Genomic DNA, 26,299 nt, shown 5'->3' on the forward strand with positions numbered 1-26,299 from the left:
CAAGGGTAGAAATATATGCATTACAGGGGTTCCATAAGAAAGGAGGGGGCAGAAAGCTTATTTAGAGAAATACTGGCTGAAAAATTCCCTGAGGAAAGAAACAGACATCCGTATCTAGGAAGCCCAAAGAATACCAAACAATATACATCTAAAGAGGGACACACCAAGACAATTAAACTGTTAGAAGTTAAAGAAAAGTAGAGTATCAGCAAGAGAAAAGCAACTTGTTACATACAAGGGCACTCCCATAAAACAATCAAGTTTTTTAGTAGAAACCTTGCAGGACAGAGGGAATGGGATGATATATTCAAAGTGCTAGAAGAAAAAACAGCCAAACAAGAACAGTCTACCCAGCAAAGATGTCCTTCACAATTGAAGGAGAAATAAAAGAATTTTCCAGACAAACCAAAGTGAAATAAATTCACTACCACTAGACCAGCCTTACTCAAATCCCAACACTGAAAAGGACTAATTCAAGGGGCAACTGGGTAGCTCAATTGGTCAGGTATCCGACTCTTGGTTTTGCCTCAGGTCATGATCTCAGAGTCCTGAGATCCAGCCCTGCATCAGGATCTCTGCTCATCCTAAGTTTGCTTCCCTGCCCCTTCTATCTCAAATAAATAAATCTTTTTTTTTTTTTTAAAGGGCTTTAAGTTGAAGTGAAGGACACTAGCTAGTAACATAAAAGCATATGAAACTGTAAAATTCACTGGTAAAGGTATATATATAAATAGTTTAATAGAAAATAATATGGTAATGATGGTAGGTGAATCTCTTATAACTCTAGTATAAAGGTTAAAAGACAAAAGTATTGCAAATAACTATAATAATAATTTGTTAATGGATACACACTATAAAAGATGTAAATTGTGGGGTTCCTGGGTGCTCCATTCAGTTGAACATTTGACTCTTGGTTTTAGCTCAGGTTGTGGTCTCAGGGTTGTGAGTTCAAGTCCCATATCGGGCTCTACACTCAGCATGGAGTCTGCTTCAGATTCTCTCTCTCCCCCTCTACCCCTCCCACTCATGTTCTCTCTCTAAAATAAATAAATAAAATCTTTTAAAAAAAGATGTAAATTGTGACATCAAATACAAACTTTGGGAGCAGGAGTATAAAAATATAGAGGTTTTGCATACATTTGAAGTTATAGCTTAAAACAGACTGTTAAAACTACAAGACATCTTATGCAAGCTTCATGCAACCACAAAGCATAAGTCTATAGTAAATAAATAAAAAAGATTAAGAGAAAGGAATCAAAGCATAACACTATGAGAATCATTAAATTACAAAGGAAGAAAGCAAGAGAGGAAGAAAGGAATAAAGGAACTACAAAAGAGCTAGAAAACAGCAAAATGGCAATCATAAGCCATGCCTATCAATATTTTAAATGCATACAGACTACGTTCTCCAGTGAAAAGCCATACATACAGTGGCTGAATGGATGAAAAAAATCAGGACCCAAACTGCTGCCTATGAGTGGCTCATTTCAACTTTAAGGACACACAGAGACTGAAAGTGAAGTGATAGAAAAGAGATACTCCATGCAAACAGAAGCCAAAAGACAGCAGGAGTAGCTAGCCTTATATCAGATAAAACAGACATTAAGCCAAAGACTGTAACAAGAGATTTTAAAAAAAGGTCATTATACCATGACAATAGGGTCAGTTCATCAAGAGCATATAACAATTATAAATATTTATCCACCAGTCTTCCTCCACGGTTCCCTTGGTTCTCCACCCCTCCTTCCCGTGGTGCTCAGTGGATCATGGTCAACCCTCCAGTGAGGTAGATCAAGATCAAAGCTGGCATGGCGAAGTGATTGGTCATAGAAAAAATAATGCATGAAAGAGAAGAAAAGATTGAAAAAAAAAAAAAAAGCTGAAGATGGTGAAAATCATTCAATTAAAAAGGAGGCAGAGATCCTATAAGAGTCCTAGATAATGATCCCAGATTGCTAGCACAGGTTGGAAGCCGCATATACTGATCCTCTGCAGTTAGTAGAGAGTGGAAAAGACTTGCAAGAAGCTGAGGACTAAAAGGAAGTGTGTTTAGTATTAGATTTAATGAAGTTAGAAGCCTAAAGTTTTCTGTATAGGGTGTTTTTTTGCATTAAATCTTGGGATCCATTCCACAATTCATTTTTTTTGACCATTGCTGTGTGTTCACGTAGTATGAGAATGTGCTTCTTTTTACTCAGTTGCATAGATTTTTCTTTGCCTAATTTAATGTATCAAATGAGTTCATCTAATTAAAAAAATATGCATCCAATTATTGAATTACCCAAATACATAAAGCAAATACTAACATTCTGAGGGGAGATCTAGAGAGTAGTACAGTAATAGTAGGAAACCTAAATAACCCACTTTAAACAAATGGATAGATCACACTGACAGAAAATCACTATGGAAACACTGGACTTAAATTATATGTTTGACCAGATGGACCTAACAGACATATGCAGAACATTTCATTTAACAACAGCAGAATAACGCATTTTTCTCAAGGGTACAGGGAACATTCTCCAGGATAGATTGTATGTTATATGACACAAAACAAATCTTAATAAATTGGAAAAAAAACTGGTATCATATCAAGCATCTTTTCCAACCATGATGTTATGAAATTAAAAATCAATTACAAAAGGAAAACTGGAAAACACACAAATATGTGAAGATTAAACAACATGCTTTACAAATAACCAATGAGTCAAAGAAGAAATCAAAAGGGAAATCAAAAAACATGTCTAGGCAAATGAAAATGTAAACAAAATAAACCAAAACTTATGAGATGCAGCAAAAGCAGTTTTAAGAGGGAAGTTTATAGCACTTAACACTTACATAAAATAAACGAAAGATCTCAAACAGCTTAACCATACATCTCAACAAACTAGAAGAAGAAATAACTATGCCCAAAGTTAGCAGAAGGGTGAAAAATCAGTGCAGAAATAAATGAAATAGAGACTAGAAAAACAATAGAAAAGATCAAAGAAACTAAGATGTCTATTTTAAAAGATAAAACAGACAAACCTGTGGCTAGACTAAGAAAAAATGGAGAGACTTAAATAAAATCAGAAATGAAAGAGAAAACACAGAAATAGTAAGGATCATAACAAACTACTATGAACAATTACATACCAACAACTTAACTTAACAAATGGATAAATTCCTAAAAACATACAACTTTTACTAAGACTGAATCATGAAGAATTAGAAAATCTGAACAGATGGATTACTAGTGAAGAGACTGAATAAGTAATCAAAATCCTTCTGACAAAGAGAAGTCCAAAACCAGAAGGTGCCACTGGTAAATTCCACCAAGTATTTTAAGAATTAATACCAATCCTTCTTAAACTCTTCCAAAAGGTGTAAGAGAAGGGAACACTTCCTAAGTCATTTTATAAGGCCAATATTACCCTGATACCAAAGCTAGACAAGGACTCAAGAAAATTACAGGCCAGTATCCCTGATGAACATAAAATCTCAACAAAATATCAGCAAATCTAACAGTACATTAAAAGTATCATACATTATGATCAAGTGGGATTTATTCCAGGGATGAAGGGATGGTTCAACATCCACAAATCACTCACCGTGATACTCCCATGTTACAAAATGAAGGATAAAAATCCTATGATCATCTCAATAGATGCAGAAAATGTATCTCACACAATTCAACACCCTTTTATGATAAAACCTCTCCACAAATTGGGTACAGAAGGAACGTATTTCAATAAAGACCATACTTGAGAAGTTCACAGCTAACGTCACACCCAATACTGAAAAGCTTCTCCTCTACTATTATGAACAAGATAAGGATGCCCACTTTCATCAGTTTTATTCAAAATAGTGTTGGAAGTGGGGCACCTGGGTGGCTCAGTGGGTTAAGCCTCTGCCTTCAGCTCAAGTCATGATCTCAGGGTCCTGGGATCGAGCCCCGCATTGGGCTCTCTGCTCAGCGGGAGCCCGCTCCTCTCTCTCTCTCTCTCTCTCTCTCTCTGCCTGCTTCTCTACCTCCTTGTGAGCTCTCTCTGTCAAATAAATAAATAAAATCTTCTAAAAAAAATAGTGTTGGAAGTGTCAGAGCAATTAGGCAAGAAAAAGAAATAAAGACATCCAAATTAGGAAAGAAGTAAAATTATCTCTCTCTGAAGATGACATGATATTATATATCAAAAATCCTAAAGACTCCACCAGAACCTATAAAAGAAATTGAAGAAGACACAAATGTTCTATATGGGTAGATTTTTTTTTTTCTGTGATATGTCCTGCATAACCAGCCACCAAGACCTGCACATACGTAGGCAGGCTAAGGAATGTTGTTTGTGAGACTTGTAATGTGTGAATAATGATGGGAGCCAGGTTGTTGAAATACATTTTCTGGTCTCCAAGTCAGAACTGGCTCTTCTGTTCTGGATGTCAAGATCTCTAAATCTTGTCTCACCTCCCTCCTGCTCCAGCCCCCCCCCCCCGGCTCCCTAGAATGGAATCCGGGAGGGGAAGCAGACGCACATAGCCCAGGCTTCTTCCCTTCTATTACCTTCATCTATGTGTAGATTTCTTTCCTATTCTGTTTCTATTAGGTATCTATAATAACAATAATAAAGTTTTCTTTTCTTTTTCAAAACCAAAACACAGCTGTTGTGAATCTTTTCACAGAACAATAAATAAATGGAAAGATTCACTGTCTTCATGGATTGGATGAATTAATATTGTTAAAATGTTCATATTACCCAAAGCAATTTATAGATTCATTGCAATCCCTATCAAAATTCCAATGGTATTTTTCACAGAAATTTTTTAAAAAAATCTTAAAATTTGTATGGGACCATGAAAAATCCTGAATAGCCAAAGCAGTTTTGAGAAAGAACAACAAAGCTGGAGGCATCATATTTCTTAATTTCAACCTGTATCACAAAGTTATAGTAAGTAAAACAGTATGGTATTGGCATTAAAAAAAAAAAAGACACATAGATTAACAGAATAGGATAGAGAGCCCAGAAATAAACCCATTCATACATGGTCAATTAATTTTCAAAAGGAGCTAAGAATATACAAAGGGGGAAAGTCTGTTCAATAAACGGTGCTGGGAAAACTGGATAGCCTCCTGCAAAACAATAAAACTGGACCTTTATCTAATACCATCCATAAAAATCAACTAAAAATGGATGAAAGACTTGAATGGAAGACCTGAAACTAAAACTCTTAGAAGAAAACACAGTAGGTAAGCTCCTTGACTGGACTTCGAGATGAGCTTTTGTACTGAACACCTTAAAACAAAGGCAACAAAAGCAAGAATAAACAAGTGGGATTATATCAATCTAAAAAGCATCTGTACAGCAAAGGAAACCATCAACAAAATGAAAAGGTAATCTATGGAATGGAACAAAATATTTGCAAACCACATTTCTGATAAAGGGTTAATACCAAAAATTTACAAGGAACCCATACAACTCAAAAGCAACCCCCCCCCACAAATAACCCATTTAAAAAATGGGTAAAGAACCTGAATAGATACATGTTTTTCCAAAGAAAACATACAAATGGTCAACAGGTATATGAAAAGCGACTCAAATATCACTAATCATCAGGGAAATACAAATCAAAACCACAATGAGGTATCTATCACCTCACAACTGTTAGAATGGCTATTACCAAATTCCTAGAAACAGAGAAGAGAATGTGCTTGCAATTGGGGTATGGGGAGGAATAGGGAGAGCCTGGAAAAAGGGTACAGACTTTTAGTTGTGAGATGAATGTAGTCTGAGGACCTAAAGTGTAAGATGGTGACTGTAGTTTTTAATACACTATTTTATAATTTAAATTAACTGAGAGAACTTAAGTGTACATACGTGCACACACACACACACACACACACACAGTAGGTAAATATATAAGGTGACAGCTGTGTTAACCCAACTGTGAGAATCCTTTTACAATGTGTAAGTACATCAAATCATCCTGTTGGACATTTTAAGTACCTTACAATTTTGTAAATTATACCTCAGCAAAACTGAAAAAATAAGTAAAAATGCCATGACCAAAACACTAATGAAATTTCATTTTAACAAATAGGTAATTAATTTAATTTGAAAGTATAGCCACTAAACCATGTGCTAATCATGGTACCAGAACACTGGAGCATTAACGGAAACAGTTCTGTCAAGCAGCTGAGGAAAAGGTGGTCATGAGTACTACAAGAATCAGTACTATGCATGGTCTTAGACACATTCAGCGTTGTTCACAGATGATTTGTATCTTACTGTGTTACTAAAAAGTAAAGTATCTAGTTAGGACAGCAATCAATATTTCTCCCTCATTATTATGGGAAACTTAGCAATACAGTGCCTTCGTTTAGATTACAGCGTAGAGAGATATATGTAAATAACCCTAAAGATACTCCACACTGCATTAAAAGCCTAGAATAATATTCTTACACTGCACTCTTTTTAAAAGCGATGAACAAGTCCAGAAAAAAGTTAAAAGTATTTGATGATCATTAGGCAGCGAGAAAGAGTAACCATTTCTGGTAATACCCTGAGGAAAGACTTCTCTTGCTCCTCAAAGAAGAACGTACCCCTTGAGGGGCTGACTGAGAAAGATGACAGAAGTGTAATGGTTTACTGTATTTTTCTATTTTTAATAAAAATAGGCTATAATAAAAGTGAGAAAAATAAAACTACCTAAAAATGGTGAATGGTAGCAACTGATATCCCTTACAAAAGTCACAAGAGAAAAGTAAAGACTGCAGACTGTCTTCACAATTGTTGTCATTTACATAATATAAATACAAAAACATTTCATTTAAGTCACGCCCCCCCCCCCCAATTTCACTTCAGGAAAAGTGTGGTGAATTGGCTGAATCTGATAAGCTATCTAATTGCGGAGTCTTCTGTGAGAAAAAAAAATGAGGGCGTGCACCAGAACATTTTTACTATGGAAGGGAGATTTGCCTGATCTTCTAATCCAAACTACCTGTTTCAGTACAAATTCCTCAAAATGAAATGTCCACATTATCTAAAGTACTAACCCCAAATTATCTTTATAACCTTGACTTCAGACATCTAAAATGTTGAATTGGATGGCCAGAAATAAAAACTATTTACAAGAATTTTCTTAGGAGTAACAAGTAACAGTGGAGGGTTATGTGGTGGGTGAAAACAGAAAGTAGCCATTTTCACATCCATTGAAATGCTCCTGTAGCATTAGCAGTTGTGACTTACAGACAGGAATCTAACACAGACAACAAGCCTTTGGAGAAACCCTCAGGCTGGTCAACCCTGTTCACAGGCACATCTAGGTTACAGTGTAACTATTTTCCTAGAATTACAACTCCATGGCTGGTGGTGTAGGCTCCAAAGGAAATCCATTTTCCCATGGAGTGGGGAAAAAGAGCCTTCTTTTAAGTTTACTTTTCCATGAAAAAAGAGAAAGAAAACATCTACTAGAGATCTTCTTGAGCCAAAATTTTATATTACATAGCATTATATTATATATAAATTTATATTTAAGATTTTATCTACCTATTGGAGCGACACAAGCAGGGGGAGCCGCAGAGGGAGAAGAAAACAGGCTCCCAGCTGAGCAATGGGATTTAAGAGGAGTTTAGATTTTTATTTTCAAAAGGTTATTGTATGAGACCCACCAAGTGGCCATCCTACTGCTACACCAGACAGGCTATCTTGTCAAAACCACAGGAACACTAAGCAACACTTCCATACCAGAGACCATGCTGCCCCAGACTTCCTGCCATGGCTACAGAGGCCCCCTCTGAAGAATGTAGCGCTTCTAGGTCTGGGGGAGTTGTAGGTAGCAAGGATCGCAGAGGGCAGCATGTCTTGACCCTGAACCACTTCCTGAATATGGAGAACAAATCTGTCATGAGCCTATCCCTGAGGAATTCTTCCAGTTCCCTTAGCCTAAAATATGATCAGGACTTATCTTGTATTTTCTATCCAAAGAAATACATATGATTGCCTTAGAGAACTTCTCCAGTTCTCTATATAGAGCAACTCCTCTATATAATTAGAAATATGGTACCTCACACCATAAACTAATAAACTTAATGAGTGAAAAATGTCCAACTAGAAGAGATGAAGCAGGCTCCCATCAACACATCGAGGATGTGACTACTCAGAGAAGTCATAGCAGGTACTAGCTCAGAAGTGTCATCATCTTTTTGATGTCCAGAGGAATAATGCTGCCACAACCTTGGTGACTGCTTGCTGGGAGTAGCTACATAAAGTATACAAGCAGTTAAAAAATCACCTGTGCACCAAATAGAAAAAGAGCCTGTGATAAACTGGGTGGAGAAATATACTATGGAGAGCAAGAGTGCCCAGAAGCAAAGGAGAAAACTGCCAAGTGCATTTTTGTTTTTTAAGAGAGAGGGAATGGGGCACCTGGGTGGCTCAGTGCTTAAAGCCTCTGCCTTCCGCTCAGGTCATGATCTCAGGGGCCTGGGATCAAGCCCCACCTCGGGCTCAGCAGGGAGCCTGCTTCCCCCACTCTCTGCCTGCCTCTCTGCCTATTTGTGATCTCTCTTTCTGTCAAATAAATAAATAAAATCTTAAAAAAAAAAAAAAAAGAGGGAGCATATGCAAGTGGGGGTAGGATGGGGTAAGGCAGAGGGAGAGAAAGAATCTTTTCTTTTTAAATTTTTAAAAAAGATTGTTTATTTATTTATTGGGGGGGTACAAGTGAGAGTGAGCAGGGGAGTGACAGGCAGAGGGAGAGGGAGAAGCAGGCTCCCCACTGAGCAGGGAGCCTGATGTGGGGCTCAATTCCAGGACCCTGAGATCATGACCTGAGCCAAAACCAGGCACTTAATTGATTGAAGCACCCAGGTGCCCCACCCCAAATAGAATCTTTTTATTTTTATTTATTTATTTTTTTAAAGATTTTATTTGTCAGAGAGAGACACAGGGAGAGAGGGAACACAAACTGGGAAGTGGGAGAGAGAGAAGTGGGCTTCCGCTGAGCAGAAGCTGAAGACAGCAGCTGAAGGACTGAGCCACCCAGGCGCTCCTGGAGAGAGAGAATCTTAAGCGGGCTCCAGGTCCAGCAGAGAGCCTGATGTGGGGCTTGATCCCGTGACCCCAAATTCATGACCTGAGCTGAAACCAAGAGTTGGACGCTCAGCTGAGCCAGGCACCCTGCCAAGTGCAATTTAGATCTGAAGCGCTTGTAAAGTTCAAACACCACCAATTTGTACATGCATCTATCTTGATTGAAACAGCTTTGGATGATTTATTAAATAGAAACTAGTCTATGTGACAAAATCTTTTTGTCTACGATTATAAACTGAAGTTGTATTTTATCTGGGGGTCATTGTCATAGGGACATTCTGCCTTTTTACAGGCTTTTGCTCTAGGAACTCCACCTTTTTGTAGGCTCTCACGGAGATCAGGGAGAATCCAGATAAAGTTTCTACCATGGTTCTGGCTAGTGGAGAGGAACAGCAACCACTGTAAGATCTGCCCCGACCATTCTCCCTTGGGAAACAAAAGCCTTCACCTGCACGAGGCCCCAGCTGAGGACATTAGTGGAATGCTACTGCAGCTGGGGGTACCCAGACTAGCCCATCTCATTTAAGTGGAGGGGGAACCTCTCATTTAAGTGGAGGGGGAACCTCAGAGGGAAGGGCTTTAAGGTTACAGACTGAGCCAGTGGATAAAAAAGAAGGGAACAGAGGAGTAGGAGCGGAAATTCCTCTGACTGCCCAATACTGTGTACTCCAAAGACAGATTTAATTAGAATGTTATAGAGTGTTTCCCCTCATCCATACCCCACCAGCATACAAACAAATCTCTAGTAATAACAGTGGTGTGTACCTGAGAGACCTGCAAGAGATAGACAGACTTTCTCTGGGGAACAGCACAGAGAGAAGACCTGAAACCAAGAAAAAAATAAAATAAAATAAAAAGAGAGAGAGAGAGAGAGATAAAAACAAAGTTGCTAGTGTAAATTGAAGTCTATGGTACCCATAGCAATAGCAAACCTCAACAATGGTAACCACGGCAACACAAAACATCAAATGTAGTCCAACTCTTGGCTAGATTAACACAAATCTCCACACTAAAAGCCAATTTATCTCATTTTCTACTGCTCTCTACCACAAGCCCGCCTTTCAACAACAACAATGACAACAATGATGAAGACATACCAAAAGATAAGCAATAAATACAGTCTAAAAAGAAATCAATCTTTAGAATAACACTCAGATATGACAGAGATTTTGGAACTACCAGAGAGGTAATTTTAAATTTTTAAATAACTTATAATAACATTAAAGGCTCTAATGAGCAAGGTAGTCATCATTCAAGATCAGATATGTAATTTTAAGAGAGATATGGAAACTATAATAAACAGTCAAATGAAAATGCTAGAAAATAAAAAAAAAAACATGGTAACAGAAATGAAGAGAGCCTTCAAAGGGCTCATCACTAGACTTGACATAGTCAAGGAAAGAATCAGGTAACTTGAAATTAGTAGAAATACACAAACTGAAGGTAAAGAGAAAAAAAGAATGAAAAACACAATAGAACATCCAAAAGCTGTGGGACAGTATCAGTGTAAGGCAAGCATTGCAAGCTGGAATCCCAGAAGGGGAAGAAAATGAAAGGGACAGGTGAAATATCTGAAGAATAATGGATAAACATATTCCAAAATTACTCACAGATACAAAGCCACATATCTAAGAAACGGAGATCAGCAGCAGGGGGAAAAAAAAACAAATAAATCACATTTGGGCATATTATATTCAAATTGCTGAAAACCAAAGACACAAAAAAATCTTGAAGGCAGTTGGGGGAAAAGAACCCACCTTACCTACTGCTATAGACAGAATGTTTATAACCCCCTCTGGATTCATATATTGAAGTCCTCTAACAATCAGTGTGGTTTTATTTGGAAATGAGGCCTCTAAAGAAGTAATGAAGGTAAAATGAGGTCCTAAAGGTGAGATTAGTATCCTTTTAACTCACCAGAGAGCTCATGTACTCCTCTTCTCACTAGGAGAGGTCATGGGAGGACACAGTGAGAAGGTGGCCATCTATAAGGCAGGACTAGAGCCTTCACCAGAAACCAACGATGCTGGCACCCTGATCTCAGATGGCCAATCTATAGAACTGGCAACCCAAGCAGATTAAGACATCTACAATAAAGCAGCAAAGATAAGAATGACAGCAAACTTGTCAGAAACCAGGTAAGAAGAAGACAACAGAATGACATAGGTGAAGTGTTGAAAGAAAAACTATCAACCCAGGATTCTATATCCAGTGAAAATACCTTCAAAAGTGAGGAAGAGTGGCACCTGGGTAGCTAGCTCAGTTGGTTAAGTTGGTTCTCTCTCCCCCTCTCTCCCTGCCCCTCCCTGCCCTGCTCATGTGCTCTCTCTCTCTCTCTCAAAAAAAAAAAAAAGAAAAAAAAGTGAAGAAGAAACAAAAGCTTTTTCAGACAAATGAAAACTAAGAGAATTCACTACCAGCAGACCTATCCTACAGGAAATGTTTAAGGCGATTTTTCAGGCCAAGGGTATGTGATATAGTTAAAATCTTAGATCTACACAAAGAAATAAAGAGCATCAGAAATGAAAGAAATGAAAAACTATAATCTTCAGCTTATTTTTTTAAACACTTATTTGGGAGACAGAGCACACATGTGAGTGGGGTGGGGGAGGGGAAGAGAGAAAGGGGGAGAGAGAATCTTAAGCAGGCTCCACACCCAGCACAGAGCCCAACACAGGGCTCTATTTCATTATTCTGAGATCATGACCTGAGCCAAAATCAAGAGCTGGATGCTTAACTGAATGAGCCACCCATGTGCCTCCAGCTTATTTTCAGTCACACTAAAACACAATTGTTTAAAGCAATAAAAGTAAGAAGATACTGGGTATTTATAATACATATAAAAGTAAAATACATGACATATATGACAGTAAAGATGAGAGACTGAATCTTCCCCCTGAAATCTGGAACAAGGCAAGGAACAAGAACAAGTGTATCTCACTACTCCTTATTCAATCTTGCACTGGAATTGCTCCTAGCTAGTTCAATAAGGCAAGACAAATAAAAGGCATATAAATCAGAAAGGAGGAAATAAAACTGCCTTTATTGGCAAACAACTTGTAGAAAATTCCAAAGAATCTACAAAAAACAAAAAACAAAAAACTCTGCCTAGAACTAATAAGTGAGTTTTAGTAAGGTTGCAGGATACAAGGTCAACATACAAAAATGAACTGTGCTCCTATATACCAGCAATGAAAAAACTGAATTTGAAATTAAAAAAAAAAAGCATCATTTATCAGAGCACCAAAAAAGAAATATGTAGGTACAAATCTACCAATCATATACAAGGTATGCGAAAAGCTATAAAACACTCATGAAACAAAGATCTAAATAAATGGGGAGCTATACCATGCTCATAGATTAAAGACTCATGTTGTTAAGATGTCAATTCTCTAATTTGAACTATAGATTCAATATGATCCCAATCAAAATCTAAGCAAGATTTTTTTGTACACATTGATAAATTAGTCTAAAAGTTATATAAAAAGGCAAAGAATAGCTAAGTAATTCTGAAACAGAAGAATTAAGTAGAAGAATTCACTGTCCAATTTCAATATCTACTATGAAGGTATAGCCATCAAAGGCAGGTGGTAGTGGCAAAGGAATATATATAAAGGGTAACAGAACAGAAAAGACACGATGAGACGTCAGAAAAACTGGAAACACTGGTGAAATGTGAATAAAGTCTGGTCTTAATAATAATGTACTAATGTTCGTTTCTTCATTTTGACAAATGCACTATGGTAATGTAAGGTGATAATGTTAAGGAGAAACTGAAATTGAGTGAAGGGTATACAAAAGCTCCTCGTACTACTTTTGTAACTTTTTTTATAAACCTAAAGTAAACCAAAATAAAAAGTTTATTTTTAAAAAATAGTAAGTATTAAGGAGGGCACTTGTTGCGATGAGCACCAGGTGTTGTATGTAAGTGATGAATCGCTACATTCTACACCTGAAACTAATATCAAACTGTATGTTAGCTGGAATTTACATAAAAATTGAAAAAAATTTACCGTCAACGTATAAATAAAAATGTTTTGAAAAATTCTTAATGGTATATGAAAATATTCATAAGCGATTCTTAAATGCAAAAAAGCAGATTAAAAACTATATACACCTCCCCCCACCCCCAAATTATCAATCTATTAAGAGAGAGAGGCTTAGAGGAAACAAAGTAAATATACTAGGATATTTAGTTACCTCTTATAGCTGAGCTCATATTTTTCCATTTTTTTGTAGTTCTCAAATGTTCTACAATGAATCATAATATAAGATGTATTGAATTTGTATCATTGTGTTTAAGTATTTTTAATTTTATATCATAGTAGTTAAGTTACGGGATATCAATGAGAGGAGTAAACATCATTCGAGGACTTGACCTCTTCTGGGGAAGGGGTTAGTACAGTTTTGGTTGTATGCAAGAAAGTTGTATCATGTTGGGACGCCTGGGTGGCTCAGTTGGTTGGACGACTGCCTTCGGCTCAGGGCGTGATCCTGGAGTCCCGGGATCGAGTCCCACATCAGGCTCCCAGCTCCATGGGGGAGTCTGCTTTGCTCTCTGACCTTCTCCTCGCTCATGCTCTCTCTCACTGTCTCTCTCTCTCAAATAAATAAATAAAATCTTTAAAAAAAAAAAAAAAAAAAAGAAAGTTGTATCATGTTAAGCAGAATTACGATCTTCTTTTCTTTATTTAGAGATTAAGTATGGTTTAAGGAGATGTGTATGGGTGCCAAGTGTATCGGGGGAGACTTGTATGGTTAATTTTATGTGCCAACTTAAACGAGCCACAGGGTGCCTAGATTAAACATTTATGGGTGTATCTGCGAATGTGTTTTGGGATGAGATTAGCATTTGAATCCATGGAGTCTGTTAGACTGCCCTCCCAAATGTGGGCGGGCATCATCCAATCCCTTGAGGGCTAACTAGAACCAAAACCAAAACACCCAAAAAACCCAAAAGGAGGAATCTGCCCCTTTTTCCTTCCTAGCTGCCTGCTTGAGCCAGGCCATTGGTCTTTTCCTGTCCTTGAACTAGAGTTTATACCATCAATTCAGACTAGGACTGGAATTACATTGCTGGCTTTCCTGGGTCTCTGGCTTGCAGATGGTAGACTGTGGGACTTCTCAGCCTCTATAATCACATGAGCCAATTCCTCATAATAAATCTCTTCCTACACATATAACTTATTTATTCTGTTTCTCTGTAGAATCCCAATGCAATTTCCAATTAGAATCTCTTTTCTATGAAAATGTCTCTATCTCCTCAATCTTTATAGGTCTTGTGTTCTATGATTCTCTTGATCTCCTTTGCTTTCCTTCTATGGCTCTCCTTGATCACCTAGCATGGAGCCTAATGCAGAGCTTGAACTCATGACCCTGAGATTAAGACCTGAGCTGAGATCAAAAGTTGGACACTGACTGAACCACCCAGGCGCCCCTTCTTTGTTTTTTGAGCCACAAGACAACATGTGCTGTATTATATTGTCTGACAGGCATATTTAGGCCGTATCTTTCCAATTAGAATTCAATACTCTTGAAAGTAAGAGTTTTATCTCTTATTTCTTGGGAGTATATTTTCTTCCATTTGTTCATTTACTTGTTCACTCATTCACTCACTCATTCAAAACCCTTGCTAAGTTGCTACTGTATGCCAGGGACACTGCTCACCAATACAACAGTGAGCAACACTAGACTGCTCCCTTTACTCTCAAGGAGATTCCAGTTTCGTTAGAGATGCTGAAATCAATAAGACAACCACAAAACATATGCATAATTATAAGCTCTGGTAATGCTTTGAAGGAAATATATTTCAGAGGTAAAAGGGGAACATAACCTAACCTTGGGTGGAGAAGAGAGTGTACAAGGCAAGAAAGGCTCATCTGGGAGAAGCCATGTTTGAGCTACAATCTGAAGAATGAGGTTTTCACTGCGTGAGGTTTACAGTGTGTGAAAGGGCGGAGGTGCGAGAAGAGTGTTCTGGAGGGAAGCCTGGGGATGGAGAAGGTGCACAGGGTCACGGTATTTCACACAATAGACTTTAAGCAGGTGACTGACCAAACAGATTCTACGAACCATTTTCTGCAGTCTCTTCTCTTCTCGTTTTTTCTTAAGCTGAGCCTCCTTTTCTTCTGCTTCCCTCTTCTGACGCTCCTCCTCTTGGGCCTTTAACTGGGCCTGGTCAAGAGGAGAGTTGTAAAAAATAAGAATGCTATGTTTGTACGGAAGTAAGATTTTTTATGTTGAGGAATGTCAAGTATCTACCAAGAGTACCCGCCTGTCTCTGAAAGAAGCCCGTATTTTCTGATAAAAGTAGAAAAGCCAACCAACATGTAGTCAGTTGTGTAACTTAAAAGTTTCTTCTCTGCTTGGAAAGGAGATACAGAGCAAGAAGAGAACATTAATTTTTCATCAAATAATGATTCCTTTTTAGTTTTTATTTTTACTTGTGAAGTACTAAGTCTAAATGCCATACAGCGTAGGACAAATTTTTTCTTTCATTTCACACACAAAAAAACCCCAAACTGTTGAAACTGTTTATTTTCTCTTAGTAGATACAAAATCTATTTTTGATAGTCTAGGTCAAAACTGCAAGATCTACTCACCTTTGCAACTTACCAGGTTGGACATCTAAATCTAAATATGTAAATCTTCCTCATGGTGGCTCCCATCAACTTTTATAACATTTCCTTCTTGCTATGCTAATGGTGTTACTGTTTTCTCTTTTTCTTTTCCTAAAATTTTCAGAGTTCGGGCCAGTGGATAAAAAGCTATTTCTGAAGTTAATCTAGCTCGATTGTCTCAAGATACTTAAACAAGCTAGGCTTCTTTTGTTTTTTTTTTTTTTAGAGGGGGGCGGAGAGGTGAGGGGAGTGGCATAGAGAGAGAGAAAATCTTAAGCAGGCAAGCCTGATGTGGGGCTTGCAATCTCATCACCCTGAGATCGTGACCTGAGCCAAAATCAAGAGTTGGATGCTTAATCGACTGAGCCACCCATGCACCCCTAGGCTTCATTTTTTCTTTTTTTTAATAAAGACCTATACAAATCCTTTTTCTTGCCTCAGGTTTCATTCTTGATTTACCAATTTGTCCTCTTCTTGTTTCTTCTTCCTCTCTGCCAAGATCCGCCTACGTTCAGCTCGCTGAACTGCTCTCTCTTCCATGGCTAGAAAATAGTAACAGAGTTCCAATATCAAAAATATAAGGAGAACTGCAAAAAAAAATGTCTCCACATTTTATAGCAAAATCTCGTGTTATTGTTAGGGTTTTCTTGCAAGTTGAGTGTTTACAATTTCAGAAACATTTATTTGTTTATAAATATAAAATTTATACTTTAAAAATATAAGTTGTAGTTGTATTTATAAATATGTAAGTACATATATGTTATTTATCTACCCCCTACAGGTTAAAGACCTACAATCCTATCCTCATCAATGATGAACAATTTGCAAATTGTTTTCACTTTTCTATTAGAATAATTATTTACTGGTTTAAATAAGACAGTGTACCTTGATGATACTTTTATTACTGAAACCCAGAAACCAGAATTTTAAATTGGTAATCCTTCAATGAATGGAGAAAACTTTAACTACATCTAACAAATACTTTGACAGTACAGTCAGTCCTCAAATCCCATTGAGTCTGCTCTTTTTCCTAAGTCATTATACCAACGTCTGTATATGTAACAACAACAACCAACAAACTAAAGTTTAGGGTCATGATGAATATATTAAAATCTAGTTTTAAGGCTTGGATAGATATACAGATGGGCAGGAAATGGAATTGTACTAGGCATTTGGAGAACTGGCATCTGAACGAATTCAAGTGTCAGACTCCTGTTCTTGACAGTCTATTAAATATCGATCCAAAAGAAGCAAATGTGCAAGATGGTCTGATAATACAACTCTGTCATCAATCGGGACTTTTACAGGAGAGGGAAATGGGGGGAGGAGTATCAAATTCTGCTCACCTAAGTCAGCCAATAGTTACTTTTGCTTCCTTGTGCCATATTATAGAGAAGAAGATTTAAGTCCAAGTTTCAAGAATTAATAAACAAAAAACTCACCAGGCTATTTCTTACAGATATTAAGTGTTTGCATTGCTGAAAAAAGAAGAGTGGGGGTGCCACAGATGGTGGCAGGGAGGCCGTCTTTAAAGAGGCAGAAACAGAATAGAGGATTAAAGTGAGAGCCCTGAGAGGCAGGCTCTGGTAAGAAGCATGTTCCCCATCTTTTCTAGAGCGAATCACTAAAGACCACTTGAAAAGCAGCCTGGAGTTCTAAAATATGTTAACTCCTTGATCAAACAATCATTTAAAAAAATAATCACATCGAACTGGGCATTTCCGGATCATGCTCAGTGGTAGGTAAAGATGGTATCAACTGCTGTCCTGGCAGAGAGTCAACGCAGAGATTGCTAATTTCCTCATTAAAATGAATGGACTTCAGGCACAGTGTGCTTCAGATGGCATCACTTCTTCTAAGGGCAGCAATCTTGCCAAAGGTGAAAAATCAGACTTACAACTATAATGTAATTGCCAACGTGCCTACCTCCAAATACAAACATATGCACATTCATGACTATGTATACAGAAAAAACAATCAGTGGATTCGCTAGGTGGCGAATGCTTTTCTTCTCATAGTATTGTTTTGTTTAAACAGTGATTTCTACATGCATCAAAAATGTTATTAAATCAAAATGTCTGGTTTGTAGATTTCATTACTAAAAGCCTATCAAGGTATAACTCGTAAAATCATATGAATTGCTCTAAAAGGATCAATAATTCAAGGTTAACAAAGTATAATGACAGATGATCTTTATCAATGTTTGTCCTTAGCAGCTACTCAAGAGTATTTTTGTGTAACTGTCCCACTTTTTTTCGTAATCCAAACCAATTCAAAATGATATACCTTTCAACACCCCACCCCGCCTCTGGTATTCTTTGGGAAGGCCAAAAAGTTTGGCAGAGAGGGCAGGAAAAAAATGCATGGAACTCTCTGGTGCATTGCACTCCTCACATGTCTAGCCATCTTTGACCAGGTTCTGCCAAGTCTCAAAACTTAAGAGTCACCAGGATTCAGTCCTAGCATATTCTAATTCAGGAAGGAAGATAACCACCACCAGGCCACCACCACCCAGACCGCCCTGCCTTTTAGTATGGGGTGGGGTGCCTTCTGCTGCCTTGGGTTCCTTCTGGGTCCAGAGAGAGAATTTGGGGAGTCACCTCCTCTACCATCAGTCTCAGGGGAAGCAACAGGCGAACTGGGGGTAAAAAAAAAAAAAAAAGAAAAAAAAAGGAAAAGAATTCAGACCAATAACCAGCTTTGTTCAAAGCTTTCAAACCTGAGAAACTCAAAGCATTTCACAAATTATAATTAATCTTTGCTCTCTAAGATAACTATGTATTAAACCCACTCTAGACGTTGGTGGAACGAAGCATGGAAAAGTTGAGTGACTGGCCGGAGTGTGCCATTAGTCAGGTGCTCTGACTCCCACCCTAGGGCTTCAAATCATTAGGTATCTATCACCCACTTCTTAGCCTTATCACGTGAACTGAGTATGTCTCAAACACGTCTGGAACCATTTTAAGTGACTTTTGAGAAATTTGGACTCTTATTCCAGCCTCAAAGATGTTTACTTTTATCCAAAACAACTGCAAATTTAAGCTAGGTAATGAGCCAGCCCAGGGGCTGCTCCATTTGTACCTGACATTGTACAACCCGGCTTCTCAGAACCACACATAATCAGAAACCCAGCATTGGGGCAGAGCAAGTAAGCACTGTTCTCTTTTACTGGTATAGTAACAGAGCTCCTTGGACAAAAGTAGCACAACATGCTAACTGTGTAACTCACAGGTAGCCAGTTGCCTCAAATATTATAAGTACCTGTCACGGATCAGTCACAATGTAGGGGGGTTGCTTTGTTCTGAATTGTGTACTTTCAAAGAAAGGGAGAGCTCATGGAGTCTGGAAGCTGGACAAAAGAAGTTCAGGGGCCTATCTACCACAGGTGAAAAAACCCCAATCGTAAGTCCAAAGAATATTCGGATATAGTGGACATACTTTGGAAGCACCTGGCAGGTTCTTTTGGGTTCTTTTCTCCTGGGATTCGACAGCAGGCAGCTCTGGGCATCAGTGACTGCTGCAGCCCGCTCTGCAGCCCACCGAGCCTCTGCCAGCCGCTGGCTTTCCTTCAGTTCCAGAATTGTTTTCTGCTGTTCCTGAAGTTTCTTCTTTTGCTTTTCAATCAACAGTTGCTGGAAGACGTGGCGGTTGTGGAAATGACCCAAGCACATGGATTCTGCTCTCTGGCTGGTAGTTCTGAGCTTTTTGCTGCTGCCAGGCTGTTGGGAGGGCTCAGCATCCCCAGTCGTGGGCTGCTTATTATCAGATGGGTTCAGAGGGACATGCTGGAGGGGAACCTGCAAGTCACTCTTTGTTGGTCTTCCTAGGTGGGGGCTGGGCATGCAGTCATGGCTCCTTGAGGGAGGCTTTTCCCAAAGAGGTGGCCCAGCAGTCACCTGAGAGAGAGGGAGCATGTTACACTTTAGCTGTTCAAAGGACTGTGTTGACGAGATCCCATGTCGTCTAATCAGCCTTGTTTGGTTCAATGGTGCAACTGGCCTGTGCTCCGGGCCTGGCTATCTCAGAGGCTACCAGCCTTAGCTCTGTGAGCTAGTCTCAGAGTGTGGGCTGCTGCTCACCACGGAAGCTGTGTGGGCGAGTGGCTACAGAGTACAGGCCATTGCCATGAGCCAGGCCATTTGCAATAAGAAAACTGTACTCAGAAATTTCTGATTTGGATAGTTCATTTGTGAATGAGGCAGGATTACTCCAGATATATATTACAGGAATTTTAATCTGCATGAATTAACTCTGAACTTTGTGGCAAAGGACATATTCTCCCTCAAGAATGTTTGAAAACTACCAAATACCTTTATAAATCAGTAATAGCTCTGTTCTCTCAATGCTTCTCTTGCCACTAATAACTGAATCACAGGGTATGTATGTATGTATGTACTTATTCATTCATTCATTCATTCTCAGGATCAAAGCATGGATTACAGTTTACAATCTCCAGACTATTGCCAGGCTATCTGTGGGGAATATCTGTAAGGCCAGGATTACCAGGCAAATATCTGCATTACATAAGAATATTATCAATAATATTATATTTTAGCATACGGCTGAGTAGTTTTAAAAGCTTTATCCTAAGAAGATGTGGTATACACACACACACACACACACACACATACACACACACAATGGAATACTATGCAGCCATCAAAAGAAATGAAATCTTGCCATTTGCGACGACATGGATGGAACTAGAGGGTATCATGCTTAGGGAAATAAGTCAATCGGAGAAAGACAACTATCATATGATCTCACTGATATAAGGAAGTGGAGATGCAACATGGAGGGTATGGGGGGTAGGAAGAGAATAAATGAAACAAGATGGGATCGGGAGGGAGACAAACCATAAGAGACCAATCTCACAAAACAAACTGAGGGTTGCTGGAGGGAGGGGGGCAGGGAGAGGGTGGTAGGGTTATGGACATTGGGGAAGGTATGTGCTGTGGTGAGTGCTGTGGAGTGTGTGAACCTGATGATTCATAGACCTGTACCCCTGGGGCTAATAATACATTATATGTTAATAAAAAAATAATTAAAAAAAAATAAAAGCTTTATCCTGTAATGGATTTCATTTAATAGACTGAGGTATCACCCAATTTTAAGTTCTATATAGAGGGGTAGGAAACAGAATTCTTAACTGGAAAAACATCTCCTGGCCAAAATAATGCATAGTTAAAATGTCTCTTCTAGAATGGTTTGATTCCATGGCGTAAGGTCTGACCAGCTTTTGATTCTGCCATCTGTAGAGGTACAAGGAGAAAGATACTATGGACTACTTGTTTCTTAGAAGCTTCTTGCTCTAAGGTACTCAAAAATATTTTTCATGATGATGGAAATATTTCCCATAGACTCAGCTGGAGTGAAAAAAGTGATATATGGAAACTCTGACATGCTAAGGACTAAAAAATAACCTTCTATTTCAGAAATGTCAATGGACATTTATTCAAAAGAACACCAGCTTAAGTAATTTAGCATAAAGCAGGGTATATGTTTTAGACCCTTTTAAACTTTGTGATAATGGTACATTATTAACCCAGCAAGACTGTAAAAGCCTTGAGTATAGCAAAACAATTTCTTTTGGATGACAGTAACTTTTCAAGGTGAAAATAAGAGAATGAAACAAAGCTTAATGGTACAGACTGTACTTAATAGTACAGGACTGAACAGTCTGGCATAATTAGTGAAAGTCATCTATTAGCTTACTGATAATTTTGAAAATTTTCAAGGTATAATGCATGCATTTGTGGTACATGAGTCCCTATGACTGTATAATTAGTGGGCATCTAACTAAAGATACCATATTTTATTTGTTCATGTTACACTCTACATTCTGGAAAAAATTAGGGTTTATCTAATAAACTAGAGAGTCTATTACGTCCTTTTATTTTCACTTGCTCTATTTTTTATGCTATCCTTTCTTGATAAAATTCTTTAAATTCTTTAAAATTCTTTAAATTCAGAGATTTAAAGGCTTTTATTTGAGTCCTATATATACACATAGTAATTTTTGTGTTTTATGCATATAAAAATACTTTGTTGACTTTTCAAAAATTTACAGATAACAACAGTGTAAGTCTGCAAAGTAAAAGGTTCAGATAGCTATTTCTTAAGATGGAGACTCTGGGGTCTTAATGGAAACAAAATTATCTAACAGACATAAAGGCAGATAAATTGCCTAGAGGACCTAAGTCTCAATAAGGATCCTCATGATACCCCTTTGCTGGGACCCTAGGCTTAAATTAAAACCAGCCTGGGTGTGGTACATAAACAATGAATTCCGGAACACTGAAAAGAAATAAAATAAAATAAAAAATACATACATACATACCAGCCTACTTGCTGGAAGTAATCAGGGTAAAAAGCAAGACTGAGGCCCCTGTGGTACCTAACTTAATTTTATATGTCTGAGTTAAATACTCAGTAGCATTAGGTGGAGGGGTCTGGGATGAAGGTGAGGGGGTAGAAGATTTTCTCCAAAGGACTTTTCAAATATGACAAGTGCAATTATGAAATAAAAAATTGATAGGATTCACTTTATGAAAACTGAGACTCTGTATAGTACCAAAACACCAAAAATTACCCAAAAAGACAAATGAAAAAATGAAAAAAAAACTGCAAAATATATAGTAATAAAAACACCAGTAGTCTTAGAAATACAAAGAGCTCCTATAAATATGAAAAAGTAGAAAAATGTATAAGGGCATGAATAGACAAGTTATTAAATATCTATCCTTCTATATCCATTTTCACATACATATATATGTAAACGGCCATTACAGAAAATGTTTAGCCTCACTAGTAATAAAAAAATGCAAATACTGAAGCAATAATAAGATGAAAATATTTTACTATCAACTTAACAAAAATGAAAATGTGTTACAAGGCAGGAAAATAGGCATTTCTTTGGTACAGCCTTTCTAGAAAGGCAATTTGGTAATAGTTTTTAAAATGTGCATTCTATTTTTAGAATATTTATTATTATAAAATATAATAAAAATAAGATAAATATAATAATATAAAAATATTCTGTTTTTTATATCCTAAGTAAAGCATTTAAGTGAAAGTGGATGTGTGCAAAGATTTCATAACAAGGATGATCACTAAAGCACTGTTTGCAATAGTGAAGAACTGGAAACAAATGTCCAGCAATACAGAAAAAGGTAAACAAGCTCTAGCTTCTGGTTCATGACTGAATATCCGAGAGCCATTACAAAATGATGGCACTGAATAGCAGTCCTTAATCACAGGGTATTCATCAGGTTCACCCGTGAAAGTTAAAAAAAAAAAAATATACAGATACCCCACAACCAAAAATGCTGACTGAGCAGGTCTGATCTGTGGTTTACTGTCAGCTGAGAACTAAAGTTGCAGCAGTAGATTTAGTGACAGAGAAAATCCTCATGTTATATATTGTGAAACTGCAACTTTTTTTTTTTTTTTAGAAAAACAGAACAGTTAAATTGTTATTAGGGAAAAAATGGCCTTATTTCTTCTGTATTATGTATTGTGAAAAAGTAGGTATCCTCAATAACTTAGCTGAAGAACATTTAAAAGCTAAATAAAATATTAAGGAGAAAAATTTGCATATGCCTGAATAGAGAAAAGACAATACAGCTATCCAACACGTTACTGGTGGTTATCTCCAGATGAGGGAATTATAGGCTACTTTGCTTTTTCTCTGTCATTTTCTTCTATCAAATTACCATAATTAACACATATGATTTTTCTTATTAGAAAAATAAAAACTTAAAAATTTCCCCTATGTATGTATGTATGTATGTGTGTATGTGTGTGTATCACAAGCTCATTTAGATAGGAAATGTCTGATGATCAAGTATGAAGAGTTCCAGAGTTATAAACAATGCTTTATACAACTATTCCTGAAGGAGTCTTTCACTTAGTTGTTTTCAATTCCCTCTCTATATTATGTCCCTACTAAGTTCTCAAGTATACCAGAGTTTGAATGTGATATATAAAAAGAAGATTCGGTTCAAGAAAATAAACACTGACTGAAAGGTAACCTCTGTACACTGTACACAGCTCACACCCTCTAGACAGACCAGGGAAGGCAATCTGACAGTGGCTAACATAACCCAGGCTACTCAAGGGCAGAGCTCAAACGCCACTGTTTAATAAGCAGAAGACCAAGCAAAACCAATGTACCTCTCCATGTCTTACAGGCGGATCCACCACAACTGCTGCCTCCTCAAGTAGACTGACGCCTGATGACCCACTTGTGCTGAGCTTCCCTAGTGAGGCTGCCTCCAGCAGCTCATTCATTTTCTTCCTAGTTTCCTCCTTTGCTAGAGCCAGCTCCCTCTTCAGGATCTCTGCACGGTGCCAACGCTGCCATTCTGTGAAGTGGTGTCGGAGAACCTGTTTCCGGTTACACTCAGTGGCCAGCTGTTGTTTTCTAAGCAACAAAGTATTTCCCGTTAATAAGAAGAAGCTATTTACAGCTTATTAGTTGATAATATACATGAAACACAAGTCTGAAAGAGTCCCAGAAATGCTCCATGTTAGATGCATCGCATCCTTTTATTTAAGCTAAATGGAATCATTTTATCAAACTCCCTGGTACAAAAGGTCTGCTTGTAGAAGATGTTGGCACCTTAAGAGACTGCCTCAGAAGAAAGAGTTCTATCACATCACAGAGGCATATTACATTTTTTAAATTACCATAAAATAGAGTGCTTATGAAGGGGAAGGAGCAAAAGAAATATGCATATAAATAACCACTTTTAAAATGATGAATGCATGAGGGAGACTTCAGCCATGCTTGCAAATCTAAGGAAGACAGAGGTTTGGAAGAAAGGGAATGGAAGAAGATATAACAAGTGAACTGTCAATAATAAATTAAGTATAAGGCTTATATAAAGTCAATAAGTGTGGCTCTTATGAAAGAAGGATGTGATCAGAGACAGGGTCTCTAAAGAGAAGGATTCATTTATCAAACCCTTAAACTGAATGAATGAAGGATACCTGCTCAACACCAGAAACGTGTGAAACACATGTCAAAGACAAAGCTCTTGCTCTTGTTGAACTCATTCACAGTCCAGTAGCGGGTCTGGTTTATTCTCTTCATAAGGAAGAGCTCCTTTTGATTCCTGGAAACTTTATGCTATTGTGGGACATCACTGAGTGGAGCTGGGAACTTCTTGCTACCTTCCTTCCCAAATAGGATCTCCATTAGGAGACATTTTTGTGGCGGCCAGTTGAGAATTTAGGCATGGAGGTCTCTGAGTTCTATCTACAAGTGGATGATTATTACCCCTGAAGAAGTAAGATGTAGAGTTTGGAACTTATTATATTGCATCAGGGGTCAGTTTGGAGGTTTAAAATCTACTATTGTTTAGAAACCTACTTGATTTCATTTTGTAAAGGTGATTCAAATAAGTTCTCTATAATACTATTTGCATACCCATTTCTGTTAAACATCCATAATGCTTAGCTCTCCTCATGGACTCTTTGGGGTTATATATATTAAAAAAATCGTAAGGTTCTTAAGTCAATGAGTCAGGAGAACATTTCTAGAGTTCTTAAATGCCTAAGTGATTTAAATCTTTTTTGACTGGCACCTACAGTAAGAAAAATGTTACACTGTGACACAATATACAAGTTTAAGTATATATGTATGTGTGTATGAAACAAAAGTATATATAATTGGAACAGATGTTTCACTAAAAAATATCTACCCTTACTACCAGAGAAGCATTCTGGCATTTCTGTTCCATTCCTTTTCTTTGAAAAATACAGCTCACCTAGAGCCTGATTTCAGAATCCATGAATGGGTTAAAACCCTTGATTTGAAAAAAACTAAAGTCACAGAATTTAACCTATGTCAGAGGAGTTGGATGAAACAACCAATCAGTGAGAGTAGCGTCAACTGAAATAGTGAAATTCAGGATAAACACTAAAAACAACACTGCATTTCAGTGTATTTCATTGTATTTAATTGCTTCCCTCTACTGTATTAATGACTGGTACTCAATTAATACTTGACTGATGTTTTTGTAATAAAAGTACAATATAGGTGGTAATATTTATACGTCAAATTTAATTTCATGGAAATAAATTATCTAACATGGGACTGAATAACTTTAAAATACAAATTTTAGAGGAAATAAGGATAACAAATCAGGTAGCAATCCAGGTAAGAAAAAAGCTCCAAAACATCAATGTTTAAATAGTGAAACAAGTAAAAAGCTTATAGCACTTTTTTGGAGTGAAGATCATAAATTTCCACTGGATAGAAGATATATTCTGCTCTGTCTGATTAATGTGAAATTCAATTTACATCAATCTGCTCAGGAAGGGGGAGTGTGAAATTTACCTGATGTGTTAATTTCATGTTTTTAGAGCATAAACAGCCAAAAGCAGCACTAGGGTAAGAAACTGTCATGGAAGAGATTATTTGGACAGTATAAAAAGACAAAGAGAAAAATATTTCTGCAACTATCACAAAAAGACTAAACAGTAAGAAAATGGGTAAAAACTGCATGTTGACTAAAGTGCTTAGAGCCCACGCTATAATGGTTATCTAGGGGATTTCAAAATGTATTTAAGATCTCTACATTTGTGCACTGAAATGGAAGAGCAGAA

At 37.5% G+C, this 26,299-nt stretch overlaps 1 protein-coding gene and 1 pseudogene across 2 annotated transcripts in view; one reads left to right on the forward strand and one right to left on the reverse strand.

Annotated features, from left to right (window-relative positions):
• CCDC191 (coiled-coil domain containing 191) overlaps nt 1-26,299 on the reverse strand; it is a 90,343-nt gene that overhangs the window by 23,909 nt on the left and 40,135 nt on the right. For both annotated transcript variants that reach the window (XM_044251415.1, XM_044251417.1), the window contains exons 9-13: nt 23,861-24,110; nt 19,124-19,581; nt 18,211-18,323; nt 16,145-16,227; nt 15,138-15,239 (exon numbers count right to left, since the gene is read on the reverse strand). In XM_044251415.1, the coding sequence (XP_044107350.1) occupies nt 15,138-15,239; nt 16,145-16,227; nt 18,211-18,323; nt 19,124-19,581; nt 23,861-24,110 (1,006 nt within the window). The remainder of the gene's footprint in view (nt 1-15,137; nt 15,240-16,144; nt 16,228-18,210; nt 18,324-19,123; nt 19,582-23,860; nt 24,111-26,299) is intronic.
• On the forward strand, nt 1,635-2,179 carry LOC122908519 (annotated as a pseudogene).

This window comes from Neovison vison, chromosome 6 (genome assembly GCF_020171115.1).
Source record: "Neovison vison isolate M4711 chromosome 6, ASM_NN_V1, whole genome shotgun sequence".
In the NCBI taxonomy this organism is placed as follows: Eukaryota; Metazoa; Chordata; class Mammalia; order Carnivora; family Mustelidae; genus Neogale; species Neogale vison.